We start from the raw sequence: 26,879 nt of genomic DNA on the forward strand, positions 1-26,879 counted from the left end.
CTTAATACATAATAGTTCAAACATCGAGCACTCTTTAGCCAAATTTTTCCTAATTAATCTCCCCTTCCAAAAACTATAAGAAGGAAAATCTATATCGCTCAACAAGCTGAAATTTCTCCTGTAAGGTCATAAAGGGAATAATTCTATTCTCCTCCCAGAATTTCCCCCCCAAAAGACAATCCTTTAAGCTTCCAATCCTTGAAAATCTGTCCCGTTAAGCCAGGTAGAAAATCATCATAACACAAGGAAGCAAGACCTGCAGCTCGCTCCTTCCACTCCCCCCATATACAAATACACAGAAACAGTATGGATTTAAAACAAGGCCGCAGTTTATTATGTACATAACCCGAGCCCCTCAACTTATTAGACAGAATAACCAAAACATATGCCCCCCACCCCTATTTTCTTCTTGCCCCTCTTCACTTACCACCAAGTCCCAATGGTAAGACTCCACCGACATTCTCCCTTCTCTTACCCTGCCGCTTCCCCAGCAAGGGTAAGCTCACGGCCTGAGCATCGGCCCCCACCCTTGCTTGTAGGCCTTCCCGTGTAGCAGCCCCAAACTACACGAGACTTCCCCCTCCCCCTCCGATGTCCTTTACAATAGAATACAACATTACCACTTAGGGCTCGGGTTTCTGCCACAAACAAAGATAACCCCTGGTTATCTTTGTTCCCCCACTGTGGCCCTACACATACCGAATTTGTTGCTCCAATCCTTCCTGCAAAGCATTGTTGAACAAGTCATTGCCAATGTCTGAAAGATGGACCCCATCTCCTCTGAAAAACCCACCCACCAATTCCCACGACCAATCATGCCTTATCCAAAAACCGCCCTGTTTGATCAGCCACTTACCAATTTGGCAGTTAAATTTTTTAATACCCCTGCGCCACAAAGGCTCTGTATGATTCCTCATTCGGATTATATCGGACCACCCCACCCTTGTACCTGGCATCATATTCATAATACCTGCCAGATCTTTCCTAATGCCCGTTACCATGTCGCGACAAGACAACTTCCCGATATCATTACCCCCCAAATGCACGATCATGATTCGTGGTAAACCCCATGTTTCCACCAGCTCTTGCAGGAAAGATAGTAACTGCCTCCAATGCATGCCCTGGCTGCTGAACCACTGGACTGTCCACTTGCTGGTATCCAAGTTCAAATTCTGCTGAGCCCATTGGACAAAGGAATGGCCCACGACCCAAACACATTCCTGATTGCAAAGAACCTGCTGCCGTTCTGCAAAGAAAAGCACCATATTACCCATATGCCTGATTTACCCCACCCTCCCCAACCCCTGGCATCCTCACTTCCGCACATAAGACCTATACGCATCTGACTTCCAGCGCCCAATCGCTTGAATCATACGTTCTAGCAATCCTAATTCTGCCGCTGTGGTTGCCGCTCCGATCCGGAATGAATGCAGTGTGAAATAATCTGCTTCCCACCCTAAGCCTTCCACTGTCCATTTCACAACTTTGGAGAATTGAAAAATGGTCAAGGGCAAACCATCCTCGTGAACCAAGAACGATCCTGGGACTGCTGGCCTTACCCGTACAAACTCTTGGGTACTACCAACGAGATCCAATGCCCCTTACCCCTCTGATCAGTCTTGGATTTCCGAATGCACAGTGTCACTGAATGCTCGTAAACCCAAACATGCTGGGCCAACAAACCCTGCCCCGAGGCATTCCCTTTGGATCTGGCCACCAACTCACTGACCCGCATGGCTCCAAAAAATGCCAGTGAGAATGCCTCTCTAAACAGCAAAACTTTGTACCGAGACCAGCAAACGTGCGCCACTTGTTTGGCTATCCGCAGCAAATCAGCATACCTGATGGGTCGCCTTTTGTCCACTACCCTCTCCCTCTCCCTTCCCCTCCCCCATCCCCCCAACACTCACTAAAAAAAACTACTGGCTGGATGACTCCAGACACCCAATTTTTGAAAAAAGGCAAAACCGGCTAATTGCAAACGCACAGACGCCAGCGAATAACCAGTCCACCTTGCCCACATAATAAACTGAACCACATCGCATTCACGAACAACCCCTCCCTTCCACTCAAAACTCTTCAAGAAACGAGACACTACTCCTCTGCCCTCCAAAAACGATCTCCATGTGTCGTCCTGCCAAAGTGCCAGAGGTGCTACGGGAATGTCTCTCCCCTCAAACTCACCTGCGATGCCAACACCCTGAAGACTGCCCACTCGAAACGAGAGAGCATCGGCAATCAGGTTCAAGTTACCCGGAAAATGTCTAGCCTTGATAGTTACATTCCATTTCAGACACAGGAATACCAATTCCCTCAGCAACTCCACGACACGTGAACATCTGGTAGACTGCTTGTTGATCACTTGCACAACCCCCAAGTTGTCACACCAGAAAACTACTTTTTTGTTCCGCAATCTATCCCCCCAAATGACCAGTGCTACAACTAATGGGAACAGCTCTAAGAAAGTGATATTCCTAGTAATCCCGTCTGCCTCCCATTCCACTGGCCACGCCTCCATGCACCATTGCCCTTGAAAATACACCCCGAAACAGACTGCCCCTGCTGTGTCCGAATACAATTCCATATCCTTGTTGGACACTTCTGGCTCCTGCATCATGCACACTCCATTAAAGGAGTCTAAAAACATTTCCTATATTCCCAACTCCTCTTCACTGCCCATATTTATTTATTTATTTATTTATTTATTTATTTATTTAGAACTTTTCTATACCGATTTTCCAGTAACAGAATTACTGATCAATTCGGTTTACATTTGAACAATAACAACAGTGACAAGTAAATGTCTTACAAGGAACAGGAAGAAAATAACTTGGAAATAATATGTGGGTTGATAACATAAAAAGTACTATATACAAAGCCTAAAGGTGGGTAGAGGCACTAAACAATGGCGAGGGACTGTCAAGAGGGTGGGTATTGGGTTTTGGACTGCCAAGGAGTTGGAGATTGTTGGAAGAATTCTTTTGGTATTCCTTGTGTAATTTTTTGGGGTATTTGTCTCGCCTTAACTCCTACTGTTCGCAACGAAAGTCGCTGAATGAAAGCGCGACCCATGGGAATCACACGGCATGCGAAGTTAAGGGAACCAATCGATGACTGCATCTGCTTTAACATCACCTTCACCGACCCTCTGACTGACCTCACCAATTCCTTAAACCTAACTACTTTGTCCAATAGCAGTCTCTACACCATTCCAACTGAATCCAATTCAATGCCTAGGAATGTAGGTCTAGTCATGGGCCCCTCAATCTTCTCCCACGCAATCGGCACTCCTAATGCATTAGTAACTTTGAGAAAGCCATCCAACTGATCCTGACACACGCTTGTGCGACTAGATCCTACGAACAAAAAATCATCTAAATGCAAAACCGCTTCGCACCCTGAATGCCGCATAACCGACCATTGTATGAAGATACTAAACGCCTCAAAGAAAGCACAAGAAATTGCGCAACCCATAGGCAAATGACGATCCACAAAATAACCCCCTTCAAAGACAAAACCTAACAATGGAAAGCTTCTCGGATGAATAGGTAACAATCGGAATGCAGATTCTATATCCGCCTTGGCTAATATCGCCCCTTGACCCGCACCTCACACCAAACTAACTGCCTCATCAAAAGAAGCATATTTTACTGTACACTCCCTGCATGGAATAAAATCATTGACGGACGACCCTTCCGGGGAAGATAAATTCAAAATCAACCTGAACTTTCCCACAGCCTTCTTAGGTATAACTGCCAGCAGAGACAAATGCATTCTAGGTAAAGGAGGCCGATCGAACAGCCCGACTACCTGCCCCAACTGTATCTCTGAACTCAACTTTTCCCTGGCCGCATCGGCCAACCGGTAAGCTGACCTCGCATTCCGCGCTCGACCACCACAACCTGGCCTCTCATAGGGGATACTAAAGCCAACATTTAAAACAAGAGTTAAAAACCTCACAACTGCCGCATCGGGATAACCCCGCAACCACTCCTTCAACACGGAGACAACTACCGGGGAATCCACCTTTTGCTCAAGAACCTTATGATTTACCGCCCTTATTAATGGCGGTATTCTGTCCTATGCGGACACTTGGTTTCAGGATGCGCTCCTCCACAGGATGCGCAGGCGTGCCTAAACTTGCACTCTGGAAAAAGACATGTGAGCTTGTTAAAGCGCCAGCAAATGTCCGACCCTCCCCTGGATACTTTATTACTCGTCTCATACTTTTGACCACTCCCTGACCCAAGAAAGGAGCCACTCTTACCCCCACTGGTCCCAAACCCCATTTGATTCCCACTTTGGTTACCACTAGCCCTTCCCCTGGCTCCTGCACTTTTGACTGTGCTGACTCCCTTATTGGTCATCTGTGTTAACCACAGATGAATGTCCTGAGTCCCCAGGACATGAACCTGTTCCCCACCATTTTGTCATGAAACTTTTCATCATAGTTGAGCCAAGCCCAACCTTCGTAGTCCTTGAATGCACCCAGGATGCTATCCGCATAGGACAGCAATGCTCCGTACTGGGTCGGATCAAAGTGTCCCACCATGCTCGCTAGCCTTAAGAAACCCGTCACCCAACCAACAATATTTTTTGAAATTTTAGGCCCTGAACCCTCCCCTTTGTTTTTTTTTTTTCTTGGCCTTCTTTTTATCCTTTCTTCTCCCTCTTCTTCCCTCCAATAAATTAAAAATATTCACAAATTGGCGTTTGTGAATCTGCCTGACTAGTCTCTTCGGCACCTCCTCCCACAATTCCATTAACGATGCCAAAGCTGGATGCCCCATGTCATGTTTCAGACCCTCGACTAACACCGCCCTCTGGAATGGCCCTGACTCATCCAAGCTAGAAGATGACTAAGAAGAATGGGAAGAACTAGAAACCCTCGACCGCTTCTTCTTCTTTGCCTCCCCCAGAGCATCTTTCTCCACTCTTCCAGCCGTCTTACCTTCCCCTGCTCCCGCAGCATATCCCAAAACTTCTGCTGGCTGCACCGCCTCTGCCACTCGTCTTGGGAAATGGACCTTCTGACCCTGCTGTCACGCTTGCTCTCTCCACGCTTCCTGCCTCGACGTTCCTGGAAACGCCTCCTCTGCCTGATCTGCAAAAGACGTTGCCTCCCTTTCGGCAGCTCTACTGCCTGTCACACCTACTCCGCCATACCCCTTAACCATCGTACCTGGCACCATGAAATGACCCTCCTGAACCCTTGCCCTCATATCTTCCCTCTGCAGCTCTGGATGCGATCTCCTAGGCTGAAAAACCCTATCCCCATGCTCTACCCCGAACTCCAGCAGCCAACCACCTATGCCGCCCCTGGTCCAAAATTCTGCCCCACCCCGGGAATGGGAGCTTATCCCAAAGTGTGAATCCATGTATTGGCCTACAATATCTGCTATCCATCCGGCTGTTGGCCCTCCCAGAACCCCCGGTTTAATCAGGGCAGCAGCCGGGGGGGGGGGGGGGGCGAGGCCATCCGCTAAATCTTCAGATAGGCCCCTGGATTTATCCACCACTTTAGCTGGCCCTTTAACAGGCCTTTTTCCCCTGCCTCCCCTGATGCTTGCTTTATTACCCCTTATCGGGTCCTTTGGGTGGGAGGAGGTCTTAAGGCCAGGGACCTCCCTCTGTACTGACATTTCTCCGCCCTTATTGTGCACGCTCCGCCCACCCTGCACCACCTCGCGTGGGACAGAGGCCGATTGACCCTGCCACTGCGCTCTCCGGGAAGGCCCCGCTTGCTTCCCCTTCTGTGCCTTGCTTAAGGTTCAGGGCTCGGGGGGGGGGGGGGGGCTCGGAAACGTGATGCACATGGATGGGCTGTGTGCCACGCCGAGGGGGGGTCGATGGGAGGGATGGGCTGAGGAACAAAAATTCCACCGGAGGCAGCGAGGGAGATCTCGGCCTCCCAGCACAACAAGGAAGAGGAAGACTGTGACGGGGAACCGGGGGAAATGGCAGGCACAAAAACCGGAGGGTCAGCCGACTTCGGGGCAGCTCTCCCCCCAATCCGAAAACGGGGCTATGAGGGGGACGAGGGGGGGCAGGCTGGCAAGGAGGCTGTCGACGGGGGAGCCACCGGACGTGGACCACTTACTGTGGGGGACCGGGCTGCGGGGTCAGCTGTCGCCCCTTGTAGGCCTTGCTGCCGGCCACCTCTGGTAGAACATCAGGCGTCTCGGGTCTGGTATGCGCTGGGTGGGCCCTCGCATGCTTCATACCCGAAATTGGGCCGAAAACTACAAAAGGAAAACCAGATCAACACCACAAAAACCCCAGAAATAGCCACGGAGCAAACGCAGAAAACCTGCTGTTTGCTTTGCTGCTACTTGCTGACTGAAGTCAGCTCCCGCGCCAAAACCCCCTAATCCAATGGGGCAACCAGTGGCGAGGTAGCAATTCAAATTGTTGCCATCAGTTACTCGCCACCCCCCCCCTCCCCCCAGCACCTCGAACCCTCTCTGCTTCTTGCCTTGCGTTATCTGCGGCAGCACAAGACAAACTCGTGCTGCCTTCACTTATACCTAATTAGGGTAAAATAAGCATATTCCCAGTTGCCCAAGAACTGCTTTCTACATGCAACAAAAAAGAAACTCAAAGGTAGGGGGGAAAGGGCGGGGGAGGTAAGGGAAGGTGGGGTGGGGGGTAGGGAATGGGGGAAGGCAGTGCGGCTCGGCGCGCGCAAGTTGCACAATTGTGCACCCCCTTGCGTGCGCCGACCCCGGATTTTATAACATGCGCACACATGTTATAAAATCAGGCGTACATGTGTGCACGCCGGGTAGCGCGCGCAAATGTATGCCTGCGCGCGCACCCTTTTAAAGTCTACCCCTATGCATTTTGATGCAAAGTCTGTGGTTACTTTTACCCATGGGATTTGGCCAACTTTCAAAGGGAAATTATATAATTGCCCAAAGAAAAAGTACCCATAGAGAGTTGCACTTACTCTTCCTGCAGATACTTTTCCCCTGATAAACAATGTATATAGATTTGAAAAAACAAAACTTTGCACTATACTGCCTTCCCACTCTGGGAGTGTTTCTACAAAATTGTAGATAAAAGTCATCACATTGTGGCATAACATATATCTACTTTTACCTGCATATAGCATGGGCAGTATTAAAAAAAAAAAAAAAAAAGTCCTTTTACCTGCATATATAGTCATTTATACAGGTAAATGTCTTTTTTGAAAATTGCCCTCTATATGTTGTGAACAAAGAATGTATGTAAGAATGGTATTGTGCAAACACAAAATCAGAAATTTCTGGTGGGAGACAGGGGCAGAGGTTAGTTTGTTTGGCTCACCCCCAACCAAAAAAGGCATTCTGCTGCCCTTCAGTCATGTGCTGTTTACCCTGCTTCTTGTTTGGAAGAGCAGTCAATGAGACAACCTCACTAGGGTAAAGAGAGAGGATGCATGAATGGAGCCGCTAGCTTACCCAACCTCCACTTTGCTTCTGATTGGTTGCTTATAACACCCTAAAGTTGCAAGGCTAGCAAGAATTAACAATCCTGTCACTATTAATAAGACTGCAATATGGAATAACAAAAACCCTCCAAATAGCAGCTAGGGTGCACATCCAACCACAGCTGTATCTCCTGCGTATTACTGGGAGTATGGATCCAAGAGAAGGTCTCATATTTATTGCTTGCCCACTAGTGCCACTCTTGATACTTTTAGTTGCAACATTTTTCCGTCTTCTTCTCCCTACCCCACAAGTTCTTGAATGAGGTGGCAGTCGGAGGCCGGGCCAGAACATGTGCTAAATTATCCTTGGCAGCCATGGACCAGACTCAGCTGCCTAGTCAATATTGTTTTCCATTCCCTTGGCTGCAGAGGTATTTGTGTAGTCTTTAATCACTGAAAAATTACCTCTCATGGCACCCATCCCAAAGGTAGTTACGTATTTTCTTTTACTGCATTGAATATAAAACATGTTGGAATTATGCATGGGTGAGTAGTGTTAAATCAAGTCAAATTATTTTCATTTAGATTTCTTGATGTCTGGGAATGTTGAGGTAATTCTGCATTGGTGGATTTCCTTGTTTAGTACCTGTATACTGGAATTCAAATGTCTATTCCTCCCTTGCATGTACTTTTGTCCAACAACCTACTTACTTTAGAAGTATTCCTATTTCTCCAGCAACAAAAAATAACCTAACATTTTGAATCTGTCTCTAAATATTTAGATCTTCAACCAATATTGTTTGTTGAGCTATTACTATTGTAACCTACTTTAAATGTATTATAAATCTGCTTTGAGAACGGTAAAGATAAAAGCGGAATAACAAATGCCAATACATAAATAAATAAGATCAGGCATACAATATTATTTCATAAGTGAACTGACTGTACTCATAAAGCACAATTTGCTTATATTCCCTCTCTGTCTTTTTATAGCTGAAAAAGTGACCTCTTTAGGAAAGGACTGGCACAAGTTCTGTCTGAAATGTGAACGTTGCAACAAGACTCTGAACTCTGGCGGTCATGCTGAGGTAAGACCAAACTAGTATATGTTTTTGCCTACTGTTATATGATTTGCTTATTGTACATTGCCTCAAGCTAGGTGGTTAGGATAAGGCTATGGATAAATCATTAAATTAAAAATTAAATTAAATTGGCATACATGTTTCAATCTACCTTTTGATTTGTGTGCAGCAGTGGCTTATAGTTGTGCTCTTTCAAAAGCATATCAGTAGGCGGATGGAAGATGAAGATCAGTGGGATCCACAGTATGATACACTATGAGGTTTACATTCAAAAGCAATTTAGATGGATAACTCAGAAGTTATCCGTCTAAATGAAAAATACGCATATCCAGCCACTTATCTGGCTAAATTATAGACGGATAAGTAGTTATCCGGCTGTAATTTAATTGGATAATAAATGGGCCTTCCAGGGGTGTTATGGGGAGGGGATTGAGTTATCTGGCTATCTTAGCCAAATGTCACATAATTCCGGCTAAGGGCCGGATTTTCTAAACTACCGCAGCTTCCTGAATCCTAGCGGGGGGGGGGGGGGGGCGGGCCTGGGAAAGCCGGCAGGGATCGCACCTCCGCGGTGCGATCGCTGCCGGCTTTTGCACCCAATAGCGCCATCGTAAAAGATTGTGCTATTGGGCGCGCTACTGGCGGCGATAAGGGGGGGGCCTTACCTTTTCACCGTCAGTGAAGTTTCTGCAGCGTCTGCCCCGACGCCACCCTTATTCCTCCTCTTCCGGTGCTCACGCCGCCCCGCCTCTGCCTCGATCTAGGTATCTCACGCATGCGATATCAAAAGAAAATGACCCCCTAAGTTAGCTGGATAACTTTTATACCTGCTTCCGAGCAAGTCTAAGATTATCCAGCCTTGTGTGGCCGGATAATTTGCTACTTATCCGGATATCTTTAAAAGATATCCAGGTAAGTAGCCACTAAGGGAAAAAAATCCCGAAAGTGGCCTTTGGCCCAAGTTCCTCCCTCCCCCCCCCCCCCAACAAATAGCACAGGTGCCCTATCAGGCCTTGCATCCCCCACCCCACATCTTTTAATTACCAAAGATGTCCCTGGATCGCTACTGGTCGTACCCCCTCCCCATAAACCCCTTCCTCAGATTATAATCTGTTAGAGGAAAGACCCTCCCATCCTCCCCCTGCAATGTAAATCAGGTCTCCCCCACCTTCCCAGGAACCTCGGACTGCCAGTCTCCCTGGAACCTCCCCCAACCCCTCGAAGCCTAAAAATCCCTGCTGGAAGAAGGGTCTGCATTTACCTGCTCCCAGCAAGGTCCAGCACAGCTTCTGTCAAAGTTGCGCTAGAATCGTAAACTACAGTAGTTTACTCGTATATGGCTCGATTTAAAAAAAAGGTGTGCGCCCAAGCTGCCGCGCGCATGTTATAAAATCCGGGGTCGGCGCACGCAAGGGGTGCACAGTTGTGCACCTTGCGCGCACCAAGCCCAAGGGGAGCCCTGATGGCTTTCCCCGTTCCCTCCAAGGCCGCTCCGAAATCGGAGCGGCCTTGGAGGGAACTTTTTTTTTGCTCCCCCCATCTTTCCCTCCCTTCCCCTATCTAACCCTAACTCCCCCGCCCTACCTAACCCCCGCCCTACTTAACCCCCCCCCCCACCTTATTCCACGGAGTTACGCCTGCCAACCGGTTGCTGGTGCACAAACTTCCGGCACGGCCGTTGTGCCGAGGACTCTGGACCGTCCCCGTACCGCCGCCCTGCCCCTTTTTCAAAACCCCGGGTCATACGTGCGTCCCGGGGCTTGTGCGCACCGCCGAGCCTATGCAAAATAGGCTCGGCGCACGCAGGGGGGGGTTTAAAGGGTTACGCACATATCTTATGTGCGAATCCCTTCGAAAATCTACTCCACAATGCGCTCCTCTTATACCTTGAGTAGATCAGTGGCAAGAGATTCTGGACTTCCCTTGACTGCCAAAAGGTCTCTTCCTCAGATACCCCCTCAGGAATTAGGAATCCTCCTTCCAGTAATATTTAATAGCTCAAGAACATAAGATTTGCCATACTGGGTCAGACCGAGGGTCCATCAAGCTCAGTATCCTGTGACCAATCCAGGTCATACGTACCTGGCAGGATCCCAACAAGTTGATAGATTCCACGCTTCTTTTTCCAGGGATAAGAAGTGGATTTCCCCAAGTCGACCTTAATAATGCTTTATGAACATTTCTTCCAGAAACTTGACCAAATCTTTTTTAAGCCCAGCTACATTAACAGCTTTTACCATATCCTTTGGCAACAAATTCCAGAGTTTAACTATGCGTTGAGTACAAAAAAATGTTCTCTTGTTTTATGTGTATTACCTACTAACTTCATTACGTGCCCCCTAGTCTTTGTACTTTTTGAAAGAATAAACCAATTAGTATTCAGTCTTCTAGACAAATCCCCTTTTCCTGTAGAGCTTAGGAAAAAGAAATCCTTCAGAGTCCTTTTGCTTGAACGCCCCTTGGAATTCTTCTCCAACTGATGAGAAAGCAGGGCACTCTCAGGAAACAAGGCACCTGGCCCTGTCCTGTCCTGTCCTGAAGCCCAGAGAGACAAAGCCTCCTGCTTTCTTTCTGCTGTCTCCCGTCAACTCCTTCACTGATGACTCCATGCTTAGGACTGACCTACCTAGGGCATGGACCATGCTATACTCAGATTGACCACTATACCTGGAATGCTCCTACTGCAGTTTATAGGAAGGCCTAGCTAGCTCCACATGTGCATGCTAGCACTGAGGATTTTTATTTCTAAGTCATTCTAAATCAATGGCATTTTAAGATCTTGCATGAAATAGGTTTTGCACAACTAGTGTCTAGATAGACCAGTTATGCTTCTGCAAGAATACTTTGATCTTCTCGGGATGGGCTATTGAAAATTCTCTCTGTAAAATATGAGACTTTCATGCAGTAGAGCGAGACTTTTTTTTCCGTGGTGGTCTCAGCCCTTTGGAATGATTTGTGGCAAGAGATCCAGCTGGAAACAAATGTCCTTGCATTTCGCAAGATTTTTTATTTCTGTCATGGGGGCAAGGATTCCTTAAACATAGAAACATGTCGGCCCATCCAGTCTAGCCATCCATCCAATTCATTTAGCATTATAATTCTCATCACTTCCTTAGAGATCCCCTGTATTTATCCCATGCTATAGAAAAGGGTTGGTGGCATTCTGGTAGAAAGCTATGAGTTGTTTTCAGTTTTATATTGTTTTTAATTTGTATGTACTTTTTTTTTACTATTGTGCACTGCTTCAGAGACTCCCATTGTTGGTGCTGAGAAACAACATACTTATTTATTTTAAAGAGCTATCTAAGTAAGCAAATAAATAAATGTAGAGCAGCTAGTACATGGGAAAATGACTCAACAGAATAATAACATAAACAAGATTAAGAGTAGTTGGTGCCATCTCATGAGTATAGATTACGTTTGAAGTCAAATGAGTTGAGAAGAAGGAAAGAAAAGATTTGATTATCCAACTGAGAATGACTCACAGTGTGTATTGTTTAAACCAGGGTTTCTCAACTCTAGACCTTAGGGCTGCATCATACCTGATTTTCAGGATGCCCATAATGAATACTCAACAGCTATAATTGTTTACCCTTCGTTGAAGGACTGATTTGAATGTGTCTGTTTTGGTTACTCTGCAAACCAGACCTGCTTATGGCCCTAAAAGAATGGAGTTAAGAATTCCTGCTTTTAAGAGATAAAAATATTGAAGTACGTTATGGATAGATTTAAAAAAAAAAAAAAAATACGCACGTGCCTCCATGTGCATGCGCTACCCGGCGTGCGCACATGGACGCATGATTTTATAACATGCGTGAGCTGGTGTGCACATGTTATAAAATCTGGGCCGGCGCGTGCAGGGGGGGATAGATTTGCCCAGTTTATTCGCGGCGACTAGATCGGGCCTCCCCCAGTTCTCTCCCAGTCCGCTGCAATTAAGGAGCGGACTAGGAGGGAACTTTCCTACCCCCACTACGTACCATTCCTCCCTCTTTTCCCTGACCCCTTTGAAGGCCCTACCTTTTTGTTTTTTTCTTGTTTTTGAACTTACGCCAGCTGTACTGGCGGCCTCCAGCTCCGCCCTGCCCCTCCCAGTGTCCTTGACCACCCCTTGGAAGAGGCCTGGCTCTTGTGCGCGTAATGGGGATTATGTGTGCAGTGCCCGCAAGGCCCGTGCATAACCCACGCTATCCCCGCAGGCAGGGGAATAAAATTAAGGCATTCAGTGCATAAGACATTTAGAGGCTTATATACTAAACTGTGATAGAGTTGGTCAGACTCCTTCAGAGAAGTGACTAACCTTATTGCAACACTTATGTACCGAATTTTCATGGTATGGTAAGTACTTAGAACTAGGTATGAAGAAAGGATGAAAACAATCAGGACTTAGGAGAGAACTTTCCATGTAGTAATGATATTTGGTCCTATGATTTGACTATATCTTTCAAATATATTGGGGTGGCACTTGAACCTGTCAGTAATGACCTTACAGCTCTATTTAGAGTGCACAAAGGTATTGGGTGAGGAAACTATTGGAGTGGAGGAGTAGCTTAGTGGTTAAAGCAGCAGGCTCCTCCTTGTGACCCTGGGTAAGTTGCTTTACCTCCATTGCCTGAGGTACAAACTTAGGCCTAGATTTATCAAAATACTATAAATATAACAGAAATAGCACCTGCGATTAAAAAAAACCAAAAAGTTTGGTTAGAAATTGCAATAACAGTGTAATTAGCCTGAGAGAGAGAGAGAGAGAGAGAGACCCTCTGTATAGACCCAGCCTGATACTATATATATATATATATCTATATCTATATCTATATATATATATATATATATATATATATATCTATAGGCAAGGTTACAGAAACATTCTGAGGTATTCATAGTAAAATTGACATTACTAAAGATTTGTAGTCATTATAATGGATAAAAATTATAACTAGAGGAGTTGATTTGTTCATATAATTGATAAATGTCCCAGTTAGATTGTGAGCCCTCTGGGGACAAAAATACCTTCAGTACCTGAATTTAATAAACAGAACATAAAATATTAATACATGACTTAGTATTAATACTTCTTCAGGAGATTTTATGGCTCAGTATAAACAGATTCAAACTTCTCTGAATGAACTCTTACATCAGAGAGCTGGATTGTCTTTGTGGCAGACCAATAAAGCAGGAGGGTAGGCTATCTAACAAAGGGGGTCATTTATCAAAATGCGGTAAGGTGTTTTCTCATGCGTTAAGGGCTTATCGCATGCGAAAAAGCCCCGTTTTCGCATGCGATAGGCCTTTAACGCATGCGAAAACGTGTTTACCGCATGCGATCGCACCATATCGTATGGTGCGATGCAAATGCAAAAACTGGGAGGAGTAGGGGTGGAGAGGGGATGCAAATTCAAAACCTGGGCGGAGAGTGGGCTGGGTTAGCCTGCCTGCGAAGAGGTATCACAGAGCCATAACGCCAATTTTAACAACACCTCTTTCAGATGCGTTAGGCTGTGCGATAGCAGCCGGGACCATGCAGTGAGTACCTTCGCCATTTGCGATGCGGTCCGTTAGCATACACCACGCCCCTTTTGCTATCGCATGCGGTACGTACCGCATTTTGATAAATCCACCCCAAAGCCGTTTAGGCAAATATGCAGATTAGGACGCCAAGTATAGTCCAAATTTGAGCTTTTATTTGAATGGAGACAATTATATGTTTGTGCCCGACTCAGGCCGAGTTTCGCCCCACCTGGGGCTGCCTCAGGGGCTGTTTATGAATGAATAATGTGTATACCAGATTATTCTGGTATACACATTGGGGGGGGGGGGGGGGGGGATTTGAGTGGAGACTATATCAGAATACGAAAAAATCTAGACCATCTGACTACCAGATTTTTTGATGCATTCAATTTGAGAATAATCTGGTATATACATTGTTCATTCATAAACAGCCCCTGAGGCAGCCCCGGTGGGGCAAAACTCGGCCTGAGTTGGGCACAAACATACAATTTATGCCACAAAGACAATTATATTTGTAGGGAAATAAATCAGATAACCCTATAAATTAGCTAGTAGTCTATTTATTTATCAAATTGTGTTAGGGCCCTAACACCTGTGATAACACCGTAATGCGCACGATAAATACTACATCACAAAATGCATCTGCAAATTTAAAATTAATATTCAGCTGGGAGGAGTAAATGGAAATGAGGGTCAGTTAATTTGGCATGAGATGTAGTAATTTCCTGTATTACACTTTTTTTTTTTTTTTTTTTTTTTTGAGAGAGAGTCTCTGTGGAGGCTGACTTATAATTTAACTTTTTATACTACTGTAAGAGGGGGCATTATGAACTCAGTGAGGTTTGTGGGATAGGTTTGGGGGGCAGTTTTCCATGCAGTCATAGGTACGAACAGCACAGTTGAAATCAGTGAAGATTTACTGTCATTTGGCGTGATGAAAGGTAAAAGAAGAGTAGATTTATACAATGTTCTCTCTACCTAGCTTGATGCACTCTCTACCTAGCTTCAGTCAAGCTAGGTAGAGAGTAAATTGTACAGCTTGCTTTGCTAATTGCCTGAAATATGCTCTGCCCAGTCTGATATCCCCAGGGCAGGGAGGCTTTGTATATGGTAGGCATTTATGTGTTAATAATCGCAAATTGCTTCTAGTAATGAAAATGTGCAAAAGAAATACTATAGCGGATCCCATCTTGGTTATTTGAGATACAGAGAAAGCCTCATGGTTATTTCTCCCATATATATGTTAGACATATATATTTTCAAGGGAAAATCTAAGATTATATTCAGGTTTTCTATACTAGTCCCTGTGCCAGGGTATTTATCAATGGCTGCCTTTCGGAGAGATTTTTTTCTTCAATGGGGCACCAGACAAGGCTGTTCCTTTCCACCCTTTTATTTAATTTGTCCTTAGAGTCCTTAAGTCGTAAGTTAAATGGGGAGGGAGAGGTCTCTGGCATTCCAGTTGAAAACATTTTTTTGAAAGCTCTTCTTTTTGCAGATTACATTTTGCTCTTGCTTTCTGATGTGAGGATTTCTCTTTGGAAGTCATTAGCAATATGGATTTAAATTGAATTTGGGTAAAACTGAGGCATTAGATATTCTAATTCATTTAAAATCACACTGGAATGATTTTCCAATACAAGGGGAAGCAGAGAAAATCAAATATTTGGGCTTACAAATTCCTAGAAACCTTTTGGGATCCTGCCAGGTTCTTGTGATCTGGATTGTCCACTGTTAGAAACAGGATACTGGGCTTGCTGGACCTTTCATCTGACCCAGTATGGCAAATCTTATGTTCTTATGTGCCAACAAAATATTTTTTAAACTTATCCATAGGTGTCACCAATCTTGATCTCGAAATGTATGTCTAAATTCCTCCAGCACACTACATTTTCCAACATCTCAACTTTATTCTGAAGAAATATCTGCCCCTCGACTAGGGAACTAAATGATGCTGTAATGGAGAGTGGATCCTAGTGCTGTGGCATGGTTGGGCTGAGACTTTGGCTGGAGCTTCATCTGTACCAGCCCATTTCTCTGCAGGATGAGCCTTGGGTTCTGGGGGCCAGTAGCACTTAGGCAAATATCCCACCAGGCACAGACCAAGCCAAGATCAAGGCAGGCAGCATTCAGAGAGTACCCAGCTACTACCAGAGGTCTGGGCAAGTAGTGAGCAAAGGAGAATCCAGGTCTGAAGCTAGGGGCTAGTGGCAGGCGGCAAGCAGAAGAAAGGTCCAAAAGCAAGGAGTCAATACCAGAAGATCAATCTGCAGAGAATGCAAGGAAGGGCAAGGCTGGACGAGACATGAATAAGGCAAGGACATAAGAACATAAGAAATTGCCATGCTGGGTCAGACCAAGGGTCCATCAAGCCCAGCATCCTGTTTCCAACAGAGGCCAAAACCAGGCCACAAGAACCTGGCAATTACCCAAACACTAAGAAGATCCCATGCTACTGATGGAATTAATAGCAGTGGCTATTCCCTAAGTAAAATTGATTAATAGCCATTAATGGACTTCTCCTCCAAGAACTTATCCAAACCTTTTTTGAACCCAGCTACACTAACTGCACCAACCACCTCCTCTGGCAACAAATTCCAGAGCTTTATTGTGCGTTGAGTGAAAAAGAATTTTCTCCGATTAGTCTTAAATGTGTTACTTGCTAACTTCATGGAATGCCCCCTAGCCCTTCTATTATTCGAAAGTGTAAATAACCGAGTCACATCTACTCGTTCAAGACCTCTCATGATCTTAAAGACCTCTATCATATCCCCCCTCAGCCATCTCTTCTCCAAGCTGAACAGCCCTAACCTCATCAGCCTTTCCTCATAGGGGAGCTGTTCCATCCCCTTTATCATTTTGGTTGCCCTTCTCTGTACCTTCTCCATCGCAACTATATCTTTTTTGAAATGCGGCGACCAGAATTGTACACAGTATTCAAGGTGCGGTATCACCATGGAGCGATACAGAGGCATTATGACATTTTCCGTTCTATTAACCATTTCCTTCCTAATAACCATTTCCTTCCTAATAATTCTTAACATTCTATTTGCTTTTTTGACTGCTGCAGCACACTGAGCCGACGATTTTAAAGTATTATCCACAATGATGCCTAGATCTTTTTCCTGGGTGGTAGCTCCTAATATGGAACCTAACATCGTGTAACTACAGCAAGGGTTATTTTTTCCTATATGCAACACCTTGCACTTGTCCACATTAAATTTCATCTGCCATTTGGATGCCCACTCTTGCAAGGTCCTCCTGTAATGTATCACAGTCTGCTTGTGATTTAACTACTCTGAATAATTTTGTATCATCCGCAAATTTGATAACCTCACTCGTCTTATTCGTTTCCAGATCATTTATATATATATTGAAAAGCAAGGTCCAAGTACAGATCCCTGAGGCACTCCACTGTTTACCCTTTTCCACTGAGAAAATTGACCATTTAATTCTACTCTCTGTTTCCTGTCTTTTAACCAGTTTGTAATCCACGAAAGGACATCGCCTCCTATCCCATGACTTTTTAGTTCTCGTAGAAGGAGAAGGGAGAACTGGCAACACCAATTGTGCAGAAGGGCAGGAGATGTGTGGCTGGGTTTAAATACTCAGCTGCGTGATGTCATCAAGAGGTGCCAATCTTCATCCTTCCTGCTGCTTTAAGATCCAGTGCATGGTACACGCGTGCCCCTAGAGGAGGGTGCAGCATGGATAGCATGACAGTGGCTTCTTGGCCGTGACATGAGTGGCGACACCTAAGGTGAAAACGGCCAGTCGTGGGGCCATCCTGCGGCCGGCCGTGCATAACCGATGCTTATGTAACATCCACTTTAAATTCCAAAACGTCCAATCTCTGTATTGAGAAAAGTTTCCCTGAATATTCTTATTAATTTTGTCAGCCTCCTATTGATCCAAAACTTTCCCTAATTGTAGGGACAGTGCAATGATAGTCTAAATTAATTTCTGAGGCTTTGTCAGAACAAAACTGGACATTATATAGTTTGAGACCTCTATACCTGAGAGTCCTCCAGAGATGTTTGGTTCAGGGCAGCCAAGTCCCTTACCGCATCAGTCGGAGCTGTAGCCAGGTCCCCGTCTTCTTCAACTTCATCATACTGCTCTTCTCCAATCAACCCCAATCTTCCAGCCTCTCTCTGCTGATCTGGGGGACTCAGTGATGCATTTCTGGAGCTCTTCAAAGACCCTGCCATTTTGGGCCTCACGATGAAGGAGTTGTGCCCCCCCCCCCCCACCTCTTGGTCCGCACTATGAATTTACCCCTATGCTTGGGGTGGGGAGTACCACATGAGACATTTTATTTACTAATATGTTTTATTTTTGGGTTCATAGCTTGAGTGGGGGATGAGATAGGGTCCCGATCACCCTGATGCCACAATTCTGTGCCTTTCCCAAACAACCTCTCACTTGTGGCAGCACAGACCAGATGCAATCATCACACCAGAATAAAAAGAGTAATTAACCTTTTTACTAGTTGTGAAGTCCACAGCCGTCCAGTACTCCCTGCCTGCCAGAACACAGATGGGTCTTCCAATACTTATTCCACTCTGCAGGACTCCAGGGCTCAGATCTGCAAACTGGGGGGGGGGGGGGGGGGGGGAACCTTGCTGCCCTCCTGGTTAACCTAAAACCCCACCGAGGAGAAAGGGGAAAAGTAAGGCCCCTCCTTTCTCTAGCATCTTTGCCCACTGGGTTATGTTGCCCCACCCCTAAATTGTAGTCAGTACAAAAAAAACCTTTTTTCCAAAAACCCAACAGCTAAGATACAAAGTCTCTAATCCTCCTCAGACCAGCTGGCAGGTTCCAGCCTCTCCTGCAAATACTGGGCAAACTTTCTTTTCAGCTCTTACCTCCTGGTAGCCCTGCCTTCAAAGGTTTCCGGGCCTGGTTTTCTGTCTCCCCTTTTGTTGCTGGGTTAAAGGCTTGTGAAACACTGCCTGTCACAGTCCTTCTTTACAGGAAATGAAGAAAGGATTCTCTTTTAAGGGGGTAATCCTCCTCAGCCCAGGGGTTTGTAAACAAAAAAACCCACAGTTAATCACAGTCCTTTTCCACAAGAAAAGAAACAGTTTTGTTTTTTTCTTTACCTCGCTCTCAGCCTGAGCATTTGTATCACCTCTCACCTATGGTAGAGCTTGACCATTCAGGAATGTTTCTGGCTCCTTCCCTGCTTAGGTACAGCTGCGCTACAATCTCCCACTCACTAATACCTTTCCCTGTTTAAAAGGTGTGCTGTACCTGGATGTAGGCTCTTTGCACTCCTTTGGGTCATTCTGTTTCCATTGTAACTTCCCCTTCCAGAGGGTGGCTTGTGCCATACTCCTCCTGGCTCTCTCTTCTGCCAGTGAGAACTCCTCCCCACAGGTCAGGGGATTCTGGCCCTTCGCTGGTCTCCTCCTTCCAAGGTGTCCCTCTGGCCTGAGGAGGACCTATCCAGTTAGTTGGTCCCTCCCCACCAGGGTTACTCACTCTTTCATCCCGGGGTTCCCTAGAGTTCCTTCTTAGGCCAGTGCTGCCCTGCCCTGCCCAGGGTTGACAGATTTTTCCCTCCTCCTCTAATGGATTGCGGGGATGGCCTATTAGCTGGGGCAACCAACATATTCATATGGATAGTAAGAAAAAAAAAAAGGAATATTATTATAGAAAGGTTGATGGGGAAAAGCAGCGAAGTACACAACTTCCCAAACACAAAATTGTGCAAAAACAAATAATCAGGAAAATGAAGAATTCCTCTTGATGGTGGAGCTGGCTAGATGACAAACTAAATAGATGAGCACTGCGGTGTATGGAAGGTATCTCTTGCCTGAGAGCTTTCCCAAATGGTTTATTTGGTACTAAACAGAAAGCAGGCCTGGTTTCAGACTCTTACATATCGACCACAGACCATCAGCTTCTCTTTCTCTGCCCTATCTCGTGTGGCTGTGGCAAGAGTTTTTGCTTGACTTCAGCTGAAAGGCTGAAGCAAATAAGATGAGATACTCAATTTGTGACAAAGGCAAGGAAAAACCTTCTCCCTCCTGTGCTAAGATACACTCTTTGGAAAGGTTAGATTACTTAACTGAGTCTCTTAGAAGGGTGATCCAACCATGTGCACTTGGGCATGGATATCTCTGGAAAGGAAGTCTTTTCATTCTCTCAGCTCCTTGTTGGGATTTTAGATGTAGCTTGGATATGAAGCAAGAACTATCTGTCTTTCTATTTCCTCAGAGTGCAGACTTCTGTCTCTCCCTTTTGATAATTAGTTCTTCAGGAGAACTGATTGCAGAGCTGCCAGATACACTCCTCTCTTCCTGGCTCCAACTTCTGGCTGTCCCCGCCCCTCACTTACAAACAGAGGCAGCCAATTTGTGTTTTTCTTCCTTAAATGGTTTCCCAGAATTCCTTTGGCTTCCTCCTCTGCTGGGTACGTAGTGCTGTTCTCTGGGCAGGTTAAAAAATATGGCCCTTTTCCCAACTTAACACTGAGTGCTGGATACTGGTTCTTGCAGAACATTTGTCATTCACAGGACAGCCACATTTTTTATATTTTTATATTTCTTCACCTTGACTGCAGTGGCTTGCAGTCTCTGCAGGGTTGCAAAACCCATTTTGGCAGGTCCAAAGTATATCACTCATATCCAGAAGCAGCTCGGTCCACATTGTAAGGTTCCAAAACATAATAAGCTCATGGGGGCAGGAACATGGTTTATAGTAGCTTGCTACAGATTCAATTGGACTGACTACAGCATGCTGATAAGAGGCTATGTGATAGGTCTGGGTTTTCTCCTTGCACTTCCCCATAGCAATAAGGTGCAAAAAAATAGAAGCAAGAAAGCATCTGGAAACAGAGGTAGTCAGCTACATGTAGCCATTTTGACTCCTCTCTAAACACTGTTAGTTTTAACATGTCATCTCTGAGATTTCTGTCTAGCAGGTCCCTAAATATGGGACTAAACAAGACTACAGTAACAAACAAAAATATATTGCACAAAAAAAAAACAACCCAACAAAACTGTTTTAGCAGTAGTAATAGCAACAAGCTTCCTGTCTTCCTGCCAATAGCCTTCTCTATTTCTCTGGGCTCTGCTCCTGTAAACAAAATTTATAAAGGCTGCAAATTCCAACCAATCAAACTTTTTTGCTGCTTTCAGCACAGAGAAATCAGAGCCGTGTTTTCCTCAGCTCACACACATGCCTTTGCTGCTCCTCTTTCACAAGCTTTCAGTTCTCTGTTCCAGTCTGTCATATTATAGTATAAGTTTCTGGGAATAAATGTACTTTCCTTTAGGAATCAAAGTGCCCGAGGAGTTAAGTTACCTTTAATAATCTGAAGTTTGGCCCAAACGACTTGGTAGATCTTGCTACTCTGAAAATGAGACTATATGACTTGGAGAACATCCTTTCCTCCACCTTTCAAGGAATGCATCCCTTAACCTGTTCAGAATAGACATAATTTTGGTAAAAATAGTTTTCTGACATTTAGTTATAATAATCCAGAGTCTGTTTTATTGTGGTAGGAAGAATTTAATGAGAGCAGGCTGTATAGAGAAGGCATTCAGAGAAAAGTAGCACTGACCAAACCTTCAGGCTCCCAGAAGAACTACACTCCCCCCTGCTGTATGTCCAGGTCTGTGGAAACGATGGCCACCCTACGGATAGCCCAATATTTTCTTTGACTTAGAAAATTACAAAATGGGACTATTAAACTCCACAGCCATAAAAACTTGTGAACAAAATGCTGAGTTCAGTTTTAGTGACAGCAAGGAGATGATATTGATAAGAAAAAATTTGATTTTAGTGCTAGAAAATACGAGGTGCAATTTGGAAATCATGGAAAGATTTGTAACTCAATTGAAGAGCTCCATCCATTAAGTGGCTGAAATCATACTCCCAGCTTCATGAAAAAGTGACTTAGGTTGGTGTATCATAATTAGGTGCCTCGTATCTCCTTGTTGCCAGAAACGTTCAGTTCTGCTTTTTTTAAAGTGACACTTCGACATTTTTGAAGAGTAGAACCAGGCTGTCAAAATTTAACAATCAGCACTAATTAATAATTTGTCCATTTCCATTCATAATAAAACCCTTACATGAGCTGTTATGAACTAAGAACTGTTATGGATTAAGAACTACTACTTGTCAGCTTTTAAAGGGCCTAGTCCTGCCCTCATTCAGTTTACTACATGTAGGGGCGATTCTCAAAAGATCTTTAGCAGGTAAATGTGTGTTTGTCAAAATGTGGTTTCATTATTGCCCTCCTCCAACTGTAGGTAAAAGTACTTTTGTCTACAGAGAAAAAGAAGAGGGGTTAGATTTGGAGAGGGAAAGCACACAGTCATTTCATTTTCAAATCACTAAGTGTACTTTGCAACAAGCTCTCTGCACCTGCTCCCTTGCAGGTCCCAAATACCCAGGTACAATGGTACCCATGTTGAGCGTGCTGCCCAAACCTTCAAAGGGTAACTTCATAGGGAGTTTCCCCTTGAAAATGTGCTTGCAGGATCATGGTTACTATACTGCAGGCCTGAAACTGTCCTTAAGGTTTCAAAACTACCCTGTCTATGCTTTTGAGGTCCTGACTTTTTCCCCCTTGGACATACAGTACATTTTTTTCAACTTTTTGTTCTCCTGAACTGATTGGGATGAGTGATGACACCCATTTCTGCTTTTCTCTTTTAAGGCATCAAGTTTTCTTAAACACAAACTTAAGTTCAGTTTAAGTGGTTTCTAAAGTTGAGTCGTGCTGAAATACTGTCCCACATAAATTGCCCTAACTTTTGAAGATAATTTTCTTGCTAACCTCTAACCCAGTGATTCTCAGCTTGGGAAATGCTGGTAAGGCTGTCATAAAGGGAAGCAAGCCAGAACACTGAGAGAGAAGAACAGCATGGTAAATGGTGGAATAAGTGGTAGTGTATTTTGTCATGGAATACATTATTGTTATGATAACTAGTCAATTCAAACTTATTTGGGGTGTTTCCATATTGTGATTATCTATAGAATAAACAAACACAAACTTGTAAAAGCAAATACATGGCTTACTAAAGATTGTTGTTTTTTTACAAAGGCAAACTGTATTGCACTAATAAAGCTATGCATAAAGATTTGTACAAAGATATGTCCTCATAGTCCTACCTTATGAGTCAATGTATCTGGGAATATTGGGAGACACAGGCCTGGAGATCACTAAGACATGGCTGAGGCAATCTCTCACTGATGATCTGTCAGACTGTTACTTGTCTTTTCCTTATACCCCCGTTTCTGGCTCTAGTCTAAATCGTGCAAGTTCAATTATGTTACCTAGGGTTCAAATTTTTCAGCGAGTTTATACCCCAAGCTGCGGTTTCTGCTAGGAGACATCCTGTTGTAGTATGTCTCCCAAACAGTTAGGAAAATCTTCTGTAGGCAGTCTGATAAGATCAGTACCTTACTCTATTTTTACTTGTTACTAGGCAAACTAAAAAACAGCATGTGAAAATATCATGTCTATCAATACTTAAGCTAAGCTCTGTGCAGTATATATTGATCCATATTTATTGCTGATTACCTTTGTTCCACTATTTCCACCTGTCGCATGACAAAGTTCTTTGCGTCTGCTAACTTACTAACTGCTGCTTTCTACAAGCACTTATTTATATGCCTTTTAACATACCATAATTGTGAGAGTTCTTCATAGTGAGAAAAACATCACCATCTAAATATTAAAACCACAATATCAAAATGATCTAGCTGCTTAACAGTTATGGGGGTAGATTGGAGAATCCAGCCTCACAGAGCAGCTAAATCTAGCTACGTAGTTTAGCTGCTAAGTGGGAGAAAAGCTTAGTAAATCAGGCCCTAAATTAAATGGATTAAATCTAGTCAGCTAAGTTTAAAAGCCAAACTATAGATAGATAGTCTGTGATTTAAAATTCCTAAGTAGTTTGTGTCTGAAAATTCACCTAGCCAGCTATAAAACAATCAGCTATTAGACTACTGAGTAGATATGCATTTAGTAGCTGGTATTTATTTTTATTTATTTAATTAAAGATTTTATACACCGACATTCGTTTGCACATCATATCTGACAAAGAAGACCTAATATAATTCACATTTCTGCTCACACTCTTTGTATCAGTGGTACCAGTAGGAGACCACCCACACACCTAATTACTCCATGTCAGTTTTGCTCCATTCTTCCCACTTGAGTTTGAAAGGAGTATCAAAGTGGCATGGCTGAAAACTCAGAGTACTTTGTTTAGCATTTCACTTGATGGTTTTCCATCCTGATTAGAAGCAAATACACTTTAGTAAGGTTAAAATATTCCATTCCAGTACCGATGATTACTGCAATGGTACAAAAGGATATAGATTTCATGTACCATAAAACTGCATCTGAAAGATTAAACCAGCATTACTGGTTGTTGTTTTTATGCCTTTATCACAGGTTTATAGAAATATAGTCACATAGTAGATGACGGTTAATAAGGACAAATTGGTCATCCCAGTTTGCTCTAGGGATGTGAATCGTGTCCTCGATCGTCTTAACGATCGATTTCGGCTGGGAGGGGGAGGGAATCGTATTGTTGCCGTTTGGGGGGGTAAAATATCGTGAAAAATCTAAAAATCTAAAAATCGCAAAACCGGCACATTAAAACCCCCTAAAACCCACCCCCAACCCTTTAAATTAAATCCCCCACCCTCCCGAACCCCCCCAAATGACTTAAATAACCTGCGGGTCCAGCGGCGGTCCGGAACGGCAGCGGTCCGGAACGGGCTCCTGCTCCTGAATCTTGTTGTCTTCAGCCGGCGCCATTTTCCAAAATGGCGCCGAAAAATGGCGGCGGCCATAGACGAACACGATTGGATGGCAGGAGGTCCTTCCGGACCCCCGCTGGACTTTTGGCAAGTCTCGTGGGGGTCAGGAGGCCCCCCACAAGCTGGCCAAAAGTTCCTGGAGGTCCAGCGGGGGTCAGGGAGCGATTTCCCGCCGCGAATCGTTTTCGTACGGAAAATGGCGCCGGCAGGAGATCGACTGCAGGAGGTCGTTCAGCGAGGGTTCCGGCGCCTCGCTGAACGACCTCCTGCAGTCGATCTCCTGCCGGCGCCATTTTCCGTACGAAAACGATTCGCGGCGGGAAATCGCTCCCTGACCCCCGCTGGACCTCCAGGAACTTTTGGCCAGCTTGTGGGGGGCCTCCTGACCCCCACGAGACTTGCCAAAAGTCCAGCGGGGGTCCGGAAGGACCTCCTGCCGTCCAATCATGTTCGTCTATGGCCGCCGCCATTTTTCGGCGCCATTTTGGAAAATGGCGCCGGCTGAAGACAACAAGATTCAGGAGCAGGAGCCCGTTCCGGACCGTTGCCATTCCGGACCGCCGCTGGACCCGCAGGTTATTTAAGTCATTGGGGGGGGGGGGGTTCGGGAGGGGGGGGGGTTTAATTTAAAGGGTCGGGGGTGGGTTTTAGGGGGTTTTAGTGTGCCGGCTCACGATTCTAACGATTTATAACGATAAATCGTTAGAATCTCTATTGTATTGTGTTCCATAACGGTTTAAGACGATATTAAAATTATCGGACGATAATTTTAATCGTCCTAAAACGATTCATATCCCTAGTTTGCTCAGTTGTCTTCCTCTCTGGTCCTCTACAACTTTGGATAGATAAACATACATTCCCTACTGAGCCAGTACCCAGTCCCCCTCCTGTCTCACTATCAAACTTTGTAATAATTCAAACAGCTACCGAAAACAAGAAAAGATGTTTCTGAACATCCAGTTGTTAGGGACTGCAAAACAAATGCTTCTACTGTGTTCCCTGGAACTGAACTGAAACCACAAGCTCATTTCACACAGTTTGCCTTTTTAAGTCCCTTTTAACTTGAGCTAGATTTGAAGTGGTGACTAGAGGTAAGGGGCTTTATAACACTTTGAAAATTCCCTAGCCTCCATTAGTGCTGTGACTCAGCCCACAGGGAATAGTTTAAATGTACTCCTTTGAGTTTAGGAGTTCAGGTACATTATAGGGTTGGGTTTTGAAATCCAAATCTGTAAAAACAAACAAAAACATAGCACTAATCTCAGTTCACCACATAAAATTTAGTTCAGAGGTAATCTGATGCAGATTATCTTGACATTAGGCATTTAAAAGTTGCCTTTCAAATACTGAATTTCCTCCTAACCTAACAATCCTACAATTAACCTAGAAGAACTGGGTTACATATTCATTGCAAGGAATTCATTTTTCTTCACTACTGTGCTGTGTTTGGGTACAGCAGAATAGGATCTGACATTATATGGGTTAACCAGGCCAGTGATAGATAACCCATGTTAATTATAATACTCATCATTATTTTGTTTTGTTTTATTTGTATCTTACTGTTTGAAAATTTTGTTTGTATTGTACATTGCTTAGTGTGTCAATATAAGTGATTAACAAATTTCAAATAAAGATAAAAGATAAAGATTCCATTGGGAAAAACCCATTTTGAATCCATCAGTTACCCTAAAGTCCTGAAAAAGCTGAGTTTTTATGGCATGATCCTTCAGGCTGGTATAGTTCAGCTGCAGGGCTTTGCAAAATCCTCTTGTGAAACATTACTAATATTACTTCTTCCTTGCAGCTCCAAAAAGCTGTGCTCAATTTCATGCTTGGTACTATAGTAACAGTCAGTTTTATGTGCCCCAGACAATACAAATAGGGGTCGATTTTTAAAATGTCTGCACGTGTGTCCATGTGCACATGGTTCCCGGCGCGCGGACATGGACGTTGCAGTTCTATAACATGCACGTGGCGACTCACACATGTTACAAAATACAATTCCTGTGCACACATGCACGCTAGATTTTAATATCTGCTTGGGCATGTGTGGGCTGGTGGCTGCTCACACGCGCAAGGGGGGGGCT

At 44.6% G+C, this 26,879-nt stretch overlaps 1 protein-coding gene across 1 annotated transcript in view; it reads left to right on the plus strand.

Moving 5' to 3' along the window:
• CRIP2 (cysteine rich protein 2) overlaps positions 1-26,879 on the plus strand; it is a 255,234-nt gene that overhangs the window by 139,257 nt on the left and 89,098 nt on the right. The window contains exon 2 of the mRNA XM_029598829.1: positions 8,405-8,499. Within this exon, the coding sequence (XP_029454689.1) occupies positions 8,405-8,499 (95 nt within the window). The remainder of the gene's footprint in view (positions 1-8,404; positions 8,500-26,879) is intronic.

The sequence above is a fragment of the Rhinatrema bivittatum genome, chromosome 4 (genome assembly GCF_901001135.1).
Source record: "Rhinatrema bivittatum chromosome 4, aRhiBiv1.1, whole genome shotgun sequence".
In the NCBI taxonomy this organism is placed as follows: Eukaryota; Metazoa; Chordata; class Amphibia; order Gymnophiona; family Rhinatrematidae; genus Rhinatrema; species Rhinatrema bivittatum.